The sequence below is a fragment of the Podarcis vaucheri genome, assembly GCF_965113315.1.
Source record: "Podarcis vaucheri genome assembly, chromosome: 2".
Taxonomy (NCBI): Eukaryota; Metazoa; Chordata; class Lepidosauria; order Squamata; family Lacertidae; genus Podarcis; species Podarcis vaucheri.
Genome location: NC_138760.1, coordinates 56054339 through 56065379, shown reverse-complemented (window position 1 = coordinate 56065379; position 11041 = coordinate 56054339). Strand labels below are relative to the sequence as shown.

The 11041-nt window shown below is 46.5% G+C and overlaps 1 protein-coding gene across 5 annotated transcripts in view; it reads right to left on the bottom strand.

Moving 5' to 3' along the window:
• Nucleotides 1-2409: 2409 nt before the first annotated feature.
• SH3PXD2B (SH3 and PX domains 2B) overlaps nt 2410-11041 on the bottom strand; it is a 108864-nt gene continuing 100232 nt past the window's right edge. For all 5 annotated transcript variants that reach the window (XM_082213022.1, XM_082213023.1, XM_082213020.1 and 2 more), the window contains 4 exons: nt 9482-9708; nt 8692-8741; nt 6617-6742; nt 2410-4776 (listed from right to left, as the gene is read on the bottom strand). In XM_082213022.1, the coding sequence (XP_082069148.1) occupies nt 3238-4776; nt 6617-6742; nt 8692-8741; nt 9482-9708 (1942 nt within the window). In that variant the 3' untranslated portion in view covers nt 2410-3237. The remainder of the gene's footprint in view (nt 4777-6616; nt 6743-8691; nt 8742-9481; nt 9709-11041) is intronic.

The window sequence follows — 11041 nt, the reverse complement described above, 5'->3', positions numbered from 1 at the left end:
TACCAAGTTGTTTAGGGCTTTATACTCTTACCAGTAAAATCTTAAATTTGGTCCTGTAAAGCATTTTGCCATCCAGTGCAGTTCTCTCCAGAAGGCAACCTGGCCATAAGCTGTGACTCCACATTCTGCATCCGTTGCAGCTTCCCAACCAAACACAAGCTCTACACAGAGCACACTGCAGCAATTCCATTGCAAGGGGACCACTGCATGGGCCACTGAAGCTAAGCTATCCCTGTCCGGAAACAGCCATAGCTGGCACACCAGCCAAAACTAGCCAAGCATTCCAAGGTACTGGAGCCTCCAGTGACAACAATGGATCAAGCAGCAATCTCAGACTACATACCTGTCCCTTCAGAGGAAGTGCAACCCCACCCACAGCAGGTAACTGACCTCTGTCCTGGACAGTAGGTGCACACACACACACACACACACACACACACACACACACACAGGGCCCTGAGTCTTACCAGGATTCAGCTTCAGTTTATCAACCCACCACTGAGTCCAGACACTGGCTCTGGGCTTGCACACCATACCTGACTCAAATGCCAAAGAGAAAGAGTTAGGTGACATCAGTTTATCAATGGCAGTTAGCTCCAAATATTCTAATGGTCTCACCCAAAGGCTTCATATAGGCATTAAACAGAACTGGGGACAAGATGATAAGCTTTGGGACCTCTTAACAGAACTGCCGGGAAGCCAACAGGCAATCTTCCAGTGCTACTCTCTGAAACAGGCTCTGAAGGTAGGAAAGGACCACTGAAGAACATGCCCCCAGGTCCCATCTCTCAGAGCCAGTCCAAGAACACCATAGCGGATGGTATCAAAAGTCACAGAGATCAAGAAAGAGTAAGATGGTCACACTCCCCCTATCCTTCTCTAGGCAATGGTAATTTATCAGGGCAACCAAGGCTGATCTGTCTCCAAGCCAAGCCAGAATCCAGACTAGAATGGATCTAGATAATCCGCATCCTCAAAGGATGCTTGAAGTTGCTTGAAGCTGGTGATGGGAGTTGTAGCCCAACAACATTTAGGGTACCATGTTGGCTACCGCTGATCTAAGGGATGGACAGAAGAAACACTACAGCACTAAAAGGACAGTACCTGTATCTAAGCTGGGACCAAAGCAACATGTTTTTAGGGAAAATGACATGATGTGAACTCCAAGTGCTGGTTTTCAGAAAGCAAAGTTAGGAGATAGACTCCTAAATCCTCCATTTTTTAAAAAATACCCATTATATAGGAAGATTTATGACAGTATGCAGATTTAACTTAAGCCAGCCTTCCTCGAACTGGTACCCTCCAGGTGTTGAGTTGCATGTTCTCACCACCCCTAACTATTAGCCCTACTGGCTGGGGCTCATATGACGGGGACTGTGGTTCAACATCTGGAAGGCACTAGATTGGGGAAGGTTGGCTTAAGTTAAATCTGCATACTACCTGATTAAAGCAGGTAAGTGGGGTTCAGCCCATGGGAGACCAAACTAGTCAGACTCACACCAATAATACACACATGGGAAATTATTGACCCTCCCTTGGTCAATGCAAACATGATTTTTTTTTTACTGTTAGATTAGCAGTGAATCTATCCAGGTTTATATTTCTGAAAATAAAACCACTGATCCATTGCAGCAATGTAAGTTTGAAAACATCTAAGATTGAGAGCAGGAGGCATTGCTCATCTGGCCTTTTCACACCCTGGAGATGAATACACATACGCATGTATTAAATGAAAGGGGGGCAAAGTATGTGAAGACATATATATTTCTAAACACACCTTTGATATTTCTTTCTCTGATGCCTCATGACCACTGCTCCAAAATATACATATATCATATTAAGCACATTGTGCTCTGAACCCAGCCCTCCTCTCATGAAAGCCATTTCCATGGCATCACAGAAAATTGGAATGGTCCATAGTTAAAGAGGCCAGGATCAGACACATGCCTTCCCACACAGATAAGTCAGAGCAGTTCACACTGCTCCAAGAACTATTGTTTTAGCCTCGCTGCATAACATCCACATTCCCCCCTCTCCACCCTACAAATCAACACATGGGTGAGAAACATGCTTTTTGAAAAGGGTAAGGAATAGAAATGGGTAAGGAATAGATAAAATGGGGAGGGGTACAGCAAAACCTCCGTCCCTTGTGAAATCTAGATGCTACTTCCAGGTTGGGAAGCCTTGCAGTATAAATTATTAGCACCCACTGGAGGGCTACCATCCTGGCAGCTGTCATCTACCAGACCTGAGGAATCATGATAGGACAGCACTAGAGATCTGCTTGCGTACAGGCGTGAATGCAGCTGCGCAATCTGTCCCTGAAGAGGCAGCACTTTGTTCTGCTAGCAATCCTCCTGCCAGGAGGTCTTGGGAGTTATTTGAAACCTTACAGCGGAACAATATGGATAACCTAATATAATATCTGCTTTATTTACTAAAGGGAGACTATAATACTGGGAGGGGAGCCTATACAAAGAGGTCAGCACAACAGACATCAAAAGAGGCATTAATGTGGGACCTACAGTGGCAGAAGGATTGCTCAAATATGGGGCAAAAGATACTTATACAAGGCTAGAAAGAATCTCTTAGCAGCTACTTGGACAGGCCTTTCCACCTAGGCATATCCTAGAACATCAAATTACTTATTCAGAGGCATATTAGCATCTGAATAACAGCAAAATGTAGCACATGGTATTTAACAAGGGAACTCAGCACAAACAGTGGCTTTTCAATTTCTCATTTCCATTCATTGGTTAGTGGGACTCACTTCCATTTCCTCACCAAGCTGAAAACAAATCATCTCCCAGGTTTTTACATTCTAACGTGTGTGCAGGCGTTTTGTTTGCTACTGTGTGTTCCAGAACTTGAGAGACAATTTTAAAGAACACTTTTTTTTATCAGCCAGCCCTGTGAGGGGCAGGTGGACCTAAACCACATGGAGGGTGGGGAAGGGATTAATTGTGTGTGTCTCTGTGAAGTAACCTATTAAAAAGTATTTAGGGAATGAGCTGCCAAGAGTAGCAACAGTAGCAAAGCTACACTAATATGATGGCCTGTTTCTCTTGCTATTCTTTCTTGGAAATGACACAAGTTGGAATGTATGGTATCCCAGATACTTAAAAAAATAATAATAGAGCCAGCCTTATGAAAAACTATAAATAAACTAATTAAATATTTTGATACTAAAATGGGGAATGTTGAGCTACTGCTTAATCTGAAGACAAATGGAGGGGCTTATGGCTTTTTTCTGAGATAATTGGAAGGAATCCAGCCTTCCCAACATGGCGCTCCAGCAAGGACCTTGCAGAACCACCAGCCGCTGCTGTTCTTCTCTCGGACTTCAAACAAGGTCCCTTCTTTAAAGCTGCTGGTTTCTTCATCGCCATCAAAATCTGCCACAGCCACATAGAGGGCTTCTCTGGAGATGTCTGAACTGGTGATGGGGACGGATCCTCTCTCCCTCTCCACAGGCTTGGGGATTCCTTTTGGGCCTAGGCCGCTTTTCGCTTTGGCATCATCTTGGCACGGAGCTGGCAGGAAACCTTTGGCTTTTGGTGGAACCAGCATCGGCCTGCCAGGCACAGAGGCAGCTCTCAGTTCAGGCACTTCCCTCTGTGGAGCTTTATTTTCCGGAGAGGGGGCAAACGAAGATGCAGGCGATGGTGTGGAGGCTTTCTTGGGAGGAGGCGGCCTCCTGGGTGGCACTACGGGCCGCTGAGGTGGTTCCCTGGAAGCTGGAAAGCTACCCTTGGAATCGGCCTCACTCAGCTTTGCGGAACCAAAAGGAACTTTGGATGAAGCAGCCTCCTTGAAGACTTGGCTGTCTGGTCTGGATGGAGGCCTCATCTCCACAGCTGGCCTTTCCTGAGACCGGAGGGAAGATTCCACAGGAAGTGCGCTGTTACTGAAGGCACCCTCGCCAGCCGTGGGGTCCTGATCAGAAGGCTTCTCTTGGGCTTTGGCAGGCCTGAGTTTGCTCCTCAGGTTGCAAATGTCTAGTTTGTCATCTCCCTGAGGGGGATCTGTCCTAGGGGCTGCTGCTGGCTTGGGTCTGACCTGAGGCTTTGATTTCAGGAAAGGGTTCGGGGTCCCGAGCTCAGGCTTCTCCTCCGGGGGCTCAACTTTTGGCTTGGCCGGCTTAACAGTGGGCCGAAGGTTCGGCTTCTTCACCTCTTTGGGAGACACCTTGTGCCCACACTCTAGCCCCATTTCGTTTTTCAGCTGGAAGAGTTTCCCCTTCTCTGTTTTGAGCTCTGGCTTCCGGTTGTCCCTTGGAGGGACAGCCTGCTTGGGGGGAATCGCAGGCAAAATCATGCCAGGAGGCTTCGGAGGTGGCCTCTGTTCCAACCGCTGCCTTTCTATCAACTCCTCTTCGGATTTAATTATGGATTCCTTCCTCGGAGGGAGGCTCGGCTTCTCTTCGGCGTCCCGATCACAAATCTCCTCGTACCCCACGGAGAGAGACGCGTCGCTGCTCTCGGGCAGGGCACCCTTGGAAACCTCCTTTGCTTTCCATTTCCCTGCACTGTCTATGTCATTGGGTGGTGCTTCAGGCAGAGGCCTGGACGGTCCAAAGGCTTCCCCATTAGAGCTGCTCTCTGCCACACTGTCGCCAAGCCGGAGCTGCGCCATTTCATTCGGCAGCGGTGCCAAGAAGTTAGGTCTAGATGCGTTGCTAGTTTTCTTGTACTTGTCAATGAAAGTAGCTGGTGCCCAGCCTTCCTTCTCCTCTATCTGGATGTACCACCAGCCACTCAGGTTCTTCTCAATGACCTGCGGAAGGAAAGAGAAACACCATGCCTTAGAGCTCTTGCCGCACCAGTTGCTTCAACTGCTCACATCAAAGCTGAGGGGGTTACTTAAGAACAGAGGTGGCTAACCCCCAGCCCAAGGATGAAGCCATGCCCCATGTTTCCTGCTTGGCAGGGGGTTGGACTCGATGGCCCTTGTGGTCTCTTCCAACTCTATGATTCTATGATTCTTTTCTGCCTCCCTCCCAATTCTAGAAGCAAAGGTGGTGGTGGAGATTAAGGAAGAGCTTCCACTTTCAAAACCATCTTTTTAAATTGCCATGGAGTCTCATTTCAGCCTTGAATCTTTTGGCATTTTCTCTCGTAGTTAAGGAACTGCAGAAAGCTGTAGCTTCCTTGTATTGCTCTTTAAACATCTTATATTGTCCTAACCTTGGCCCTTCACTCTGCTTAACGGAATCTTCTGCTGCTGAATTTATCTAACTGTCTGAAGGCGAGAATCATTTCACAAAGGGCATTTCATAGGTGTACAAGTTATTTTGTGTTTGTGCACACCTAAAAATGTAATATGTGGATGTCATGCATGCATCTGTTGCAAGAGGAGTCATAGATTGGCTGCAACTCCTTGTTAACACTCAGTAACACAACTGGGCTTGTCTCAGTATAATGTATAAAATGGCTGAGGCCCTTGTGCAATACAAAATATAATCATGTACTTCTAGCTAGTTTGCACTATTAAATGGGAATGACTCTCTTGTACCGGAGCATCCATACATGCATATGTATACAGAGCATCAAAAGTAGCAGACCACCTTTCAAGTCAGCTCTCTTCTCCAAGCAAACGTGGACACACACAGAACAATAATCCAATTGGCCAAGAAAACTACTTGGCCACTAGGTGTCAGCAATGAGCCATAGATGAGGTACCGCCAGCAGGATACTAAACTCCATTTTTTTAAGGCTGATACAGCTAATTAACATCCCCATTTCTAAATGCGTGCGCGTGCGCGTGCGCACACACACACACACACACACTGTAGCTGTGTGTGTGTTTTTATGGAGCGAATCACTTCAAGATTCTTGAATATAGTGGTTGCATATATAAAATAAATAAAAATATTTTTAAAATGTAATTTTAATTGGGGATGGGGAAAGAAAAAGTGGGAGAGAAATGCAATAAATAAATAAATAGTAAGCTCTATGCAAATATTTTAACCTGATAAGGCAAAAATCTGGCAAAGGAAAATGTGAAAGTTCAGGGTGAGCAGGCAGCTGGAGGAGATCACTGCCTGCATTACCAGAAGTTGAAAGATGGTTGCAGTTTCAGCACACATTCCATTCATGGTGGAGAAGCAGAGAATACCTCCTTTTTATATTTCCACCTCCCAGTGAAACGGGCTGCTGTGCATGTGTGGAGGGAGGATGGAAAGCTGAGCTGTTCCACACACCTTTTAAAACGGAATACGAACATACCAGTCAGACTAGAACACAGCACACCAGGGAGGATTATCCTTCCTTACTCACTGATATAAGGACAGAAATTTGACCCTAATCCCCAGTGCTTTTTTCTGGGGGCGGATGCAGGAGCACGCATACCCCTAAACAATTCGTGAATCTTTGTACTTTGTCCATTTACTGTATTTGTTTTCCCCAATTTGAACTATAAAATGGTGATTTTCTTGAGTCAAAATGAGAGGACCCCTAAACATTTTTTTAAGGAAAGAAAGCACTGCTCATCCCTGTCAATCATCAGCATAAAGCAATTGTATCAGACAACTACTGCAAACACAAAGGATTTAGCATGCGGACCCATAGAAAGCCCCAAAGGGCCTGGAGAAGAGCAGGGCAGGATGCAGCCTCACCTCAACTTTCATTCCTGCTTGGAAGCTGATGCCGTCCGGGATAGTAGTCTGGAAGTCAGCAATAGTGTAATACTCCTCTTCCACTTGCGGGGGCACAGGAGGCTTCGGCAGGTTGAGGCCACGGGGCTGTTGCAGAAACAACACACATCAGCCTACTTCTGTCCGAAGACGACAAGGGACAATATACCCCACTGCCCTCCAAGTTAGCCCACAAGGAAGGTAGCATTTGGCTGGCAGGTTCATGTGGCTTCACTGATTTTACAGTTACTGCTGACAAGCTCATCTTTCAAGAGAGGCCACACGGGATTAAAGATGCTGGAGATGTTAGCAGGTCTGGGCCTGGAAATGAAGAGAGCCTTAGAAGCTCATGGATTCTTGTGCAGATCAGATTAAAATTCAGCTCTGCAGAGAAGTATTCCCAGCTTCAGCTCTGCTTTGAATGGCTGCTCCTGGGAAAACTATCGCTGAAGAAGCAAAACGCCCTCACTTTTCCCCAAGGGATCTTCTTACCCTAAGAGTTCCCTCTGCGGGGTTTTATTTTCAACTATCTGTAGACTCTTTTATCAGTGAATATAAAAGGTAAAGGTAAAGGTACCCCTGCCCGAACGGGCCAGTCTTGACAGACTCTGGGGTTTGTGCGCCCATCTCACATCTATTGGCCGGGGGCCAGCGCTGTCCGGAGACACTTCCGGGTCACGTGGCCAGCGTGACAACGCTGCTCTGGCGAGCCAGAGCCGCACACGGAACGCCGTTTACCTTCCCGCTGGTAAGCGGTACCTATTTATCTACTTGCCCCCGGGGGGTGCTTTCGAACTGCTAGGTTGGCAGGCGCTGGGACCGAGCAGCGGGAGCGCACCCCGCCGCGGGGATTCGAACCGCCGACCTTTCGATCGGCAAGCCCTAGGCGCTGAGGCTTTAGCCCACAGCGCCACCCGCGTCCCTATCAGTGAATATAGTCACTTTCTAATACTATGTTACAAAAGGAATGACTTGGAAAATGGGCCAAGTTTGCTTTAAAAAACAAAATCTATTTCAGGAACATCTATACAGACATATCTCAGCTGCTGACCCTGCTAGCTGTGTGTGCTCCAGGGCCTCATGGGGAAGGCAACGTTTCCTCGGTCAATCCCTGAACTTGAGGGGAAAGTTGTATGCATAGAGAAAGAAATGCATAAAGCTTATAAGCAAAGCTTTCCTTAGTCCATGCTCCCATGACGGATTAAGAATATATACTCTATATGCATGCAGTGTACAGTAGTACCTTGGGTTACATATGCTTCAGGTTACAGACTCCGTTAACCCAGAAATATTACCTCGGGTTAAGAACTTTCCTTCAGGTTGAGAACAGAAATTGAGCTCCGGTGGCACGGCAGCAGTGGGAGGCCCCATTAGCTAAAGTAGTGCTTCAGGTTAAGAACAGTTTCAGGTTAAGAACAGACCTCCGGAACGAGTTAAGTACTTAACCTGAGGTAACACTGTACATTGTCACATATGGTAGGTAAGTAGGCTTATTTCCAGAGCACCTGTGCTATGGAAACTGCCACAACTGAAGTATATTTTGTGGGTGGCTGCTGGCCATAAACACAACAGAAAAGGCCTGTGCAGCTACTTCAAAACAGAATGGTATATACTCATTCGTAAGGCAAGAGTCCCTTGACAGAAGAAAGCAGATCAGGGGGGGGGGGTTAAGCCTCACTCCTGCACCAGCTATATAAGGTAGAACCACTGCACATGTGGATCACAAGGAGGAATATTAGGGAAGCTTCTCATGCAATGAATTTTGTGCATGGGTTCAGTTGCACAGGGCATGCATGTAGAAAGAACTATTTCCCTCTTTATATATTGCGGCAATGGCCTGATCCTTACCAGAGCATTATTTTATCACTTCCATATTCATCCATTCATTAAGAAGCAAGTTACATACACGGACATGTTTGCACATGGGAATCTATGCCAAAATGCGGCAAGACAAGTTGTGTCCCTTTCTACCACCACTGGTCTAGCTTATTTTTGTTCTGTGTATTTAATAATGCACCAGAACTCCCCAGCTTAAAGCAACTGGGGGCAATACTTACTATTGTGAGATCTCGACGAGGAGGGGGTCTCTGTCTCATCTTTGGTGATTCTGCCAAGAAAATATTTCATTGTGATTAAAGGATATCAAAGCATGCTTCAAAAAGTGATACTTAAGAAGAACTAACAAGACCCCACCAGTCCAGTCTGAGGGGGAAAAGAGCAAGAGGGAAAGAGAGACTGTGTGAGTCCATATATTACAGAGACGGGATGGGTAGGTTCTTCACACACAAACCTACACTAAAATCCTGAACAGCATCCCCCCTAGATGCATAATGTTCAAACAATTGCCACCAAGTTTGAGATATGTTTCATTGGAGTAGCAGCGGAAGTAGAATGCAATACAAACATACACTAGAAAGAATTCCAAAATTTACTGTCAGCTTTGCTGAACTGACCTAAATAACCCCAGTTCTTCCTATTATAATTCTCAAGAAGCCACAAAACTAAAGAAGAAGAGGAAGAGGAGTTTGGATTTGATATCCTGCTTTATCACTACCTGAAGGAGTCTCAAAGCGGCTCACATTCTCCTTTCCCCTCCTCCCCCACAACAAACACTCTGTGAGGTGAGTGGGGCTGAGAGACTTCAGAGAAGTGTGACTGGCCCAAGGTCACCCAGCAGCTGCATGTGGAGGAGCGGAGACACGGACCCAGTTCCCCAGATTACGAGTCTACCGCTCTTAACCACTACACCACACTAGCTCTCAAGAGCCATGAAGACCTTCCTGCACCACACCAGGCTAGCATGTCCTACAAAGAACCCAAAACCTTTGTTCATTCTTCCCAACTTACTTCGCCTAAGGTCCACATTTGGCAATGGGCGACCATCAAACCGTCCATCTCTTTGGTTGTTTGGCCCATCCTTGTCTCGGCCCGCCGAGTTCTGCTGCCGGGAGATTCCATCCAGGTCTAGTGCATAGGAGTGGGCGGAAGTGGCAGATCCCAGTTTTGGAGCAAGCATGTCACCACTCCCCTTTTTCAGGTATGATGCTGGGGCCCAGCCCTCCTGACCCTGATACCTGCAGCAATATGAATAGTCAAATTATTTAGACTTCTGTCTCGTTCTTATCACGGCTACAAGCAGTCTGATTCATAGCAGTACTTGAGAGGCACAAAAAGGGTTCTAAATCAACCTTCAGAGAAATCAGACTGATCAATACAGATTCCACCCACTCACCCTATTTCATTCTTCGGTTATCTGAGATACACACTCAATTATCTTTCAAGACCCCATACCTTCACAATTATGAATGTTTGCTTATTGTTGATTAAGCTGATTTATCTCCCATCTTTCCATACAGATGCCCAAGGTGGCTGTACCTCATTGGGGGGTAAAGGCTATATACTGGCAGTATACTGTGCTGTAATAACCAGTCTCCAGATGTGGAATGGATTATGGCATACAGGGACAGCAAGACTAAACTGGAACACAGGAGTCTCCAACCCATTATGGGTGCATTTATTTAGACTTCTGTCTCGTTCTTATCACGGCTACAGCCAGCCTGATTCATAGCAGTTCTTGAGAGGCACAAAAAGGGTTCTAAATCAATAGAGGAAGACTCCCTGATCATTTGTTACCTGTGCATTACGTGCCTTCTAGAAATGCATTGGACTACTCTAATGTAGTGAGAATCCTTTCTTGCTTATTTTGAAGCAGCATGACAAATGTCACAGAGTCTAGTGGGCCTGCCTAAGGGCCACGTCACATATTGCTGTGTCCCTCAAATGCAAGGATGAGGGAACCTGTGGCCCTCCAGATGTTGCTAGCCTACAATTCCCATAATCCTTGACCACTGGCCATGAGGCTGGTGGGAGATGGATGTTAAGAGCATCTGGAGGGGCCAAAGACTGCCCCACCTCTGCTATATTGCGTAGAGGCAAAATGTGTACTCTTACCATGTAGACACCCGGGGGTGGGTGGAACCTTTTCAGCCTACACCCCCTTCTGGGAAACCACAGGCAAAAGCAGTCAGAGCAGCAAATGTGAAATTTGCTGTTTGTACACTAGATTAGTTTTTACACATTCACACATCCCTCTCAATCCAGGCACATTCTAGCCAGGCAAAAAACACTCAAGGGGGTGTGCAAAGCAGGACTGGTGAGGGCTGTGTGACCTTGGAAAAACCCTGAGGGCCAGACAGGCCTAGAGGGCTTCATTTGGCCCCTGGACCTGAGGTTCCCCATCCCTAATGCATACACTGCATATACATAAGAGATCTGGGGCCCATCACATTTCTCTGTGGCACATAAACACAATGTAAAAAAAGAAGGTATAACAGGAAACAACACTGGGGCATGTGGTAATAACAGGTGCATCTACTTTTCTGTCACATGCAAAGCAGTCTAACTCTT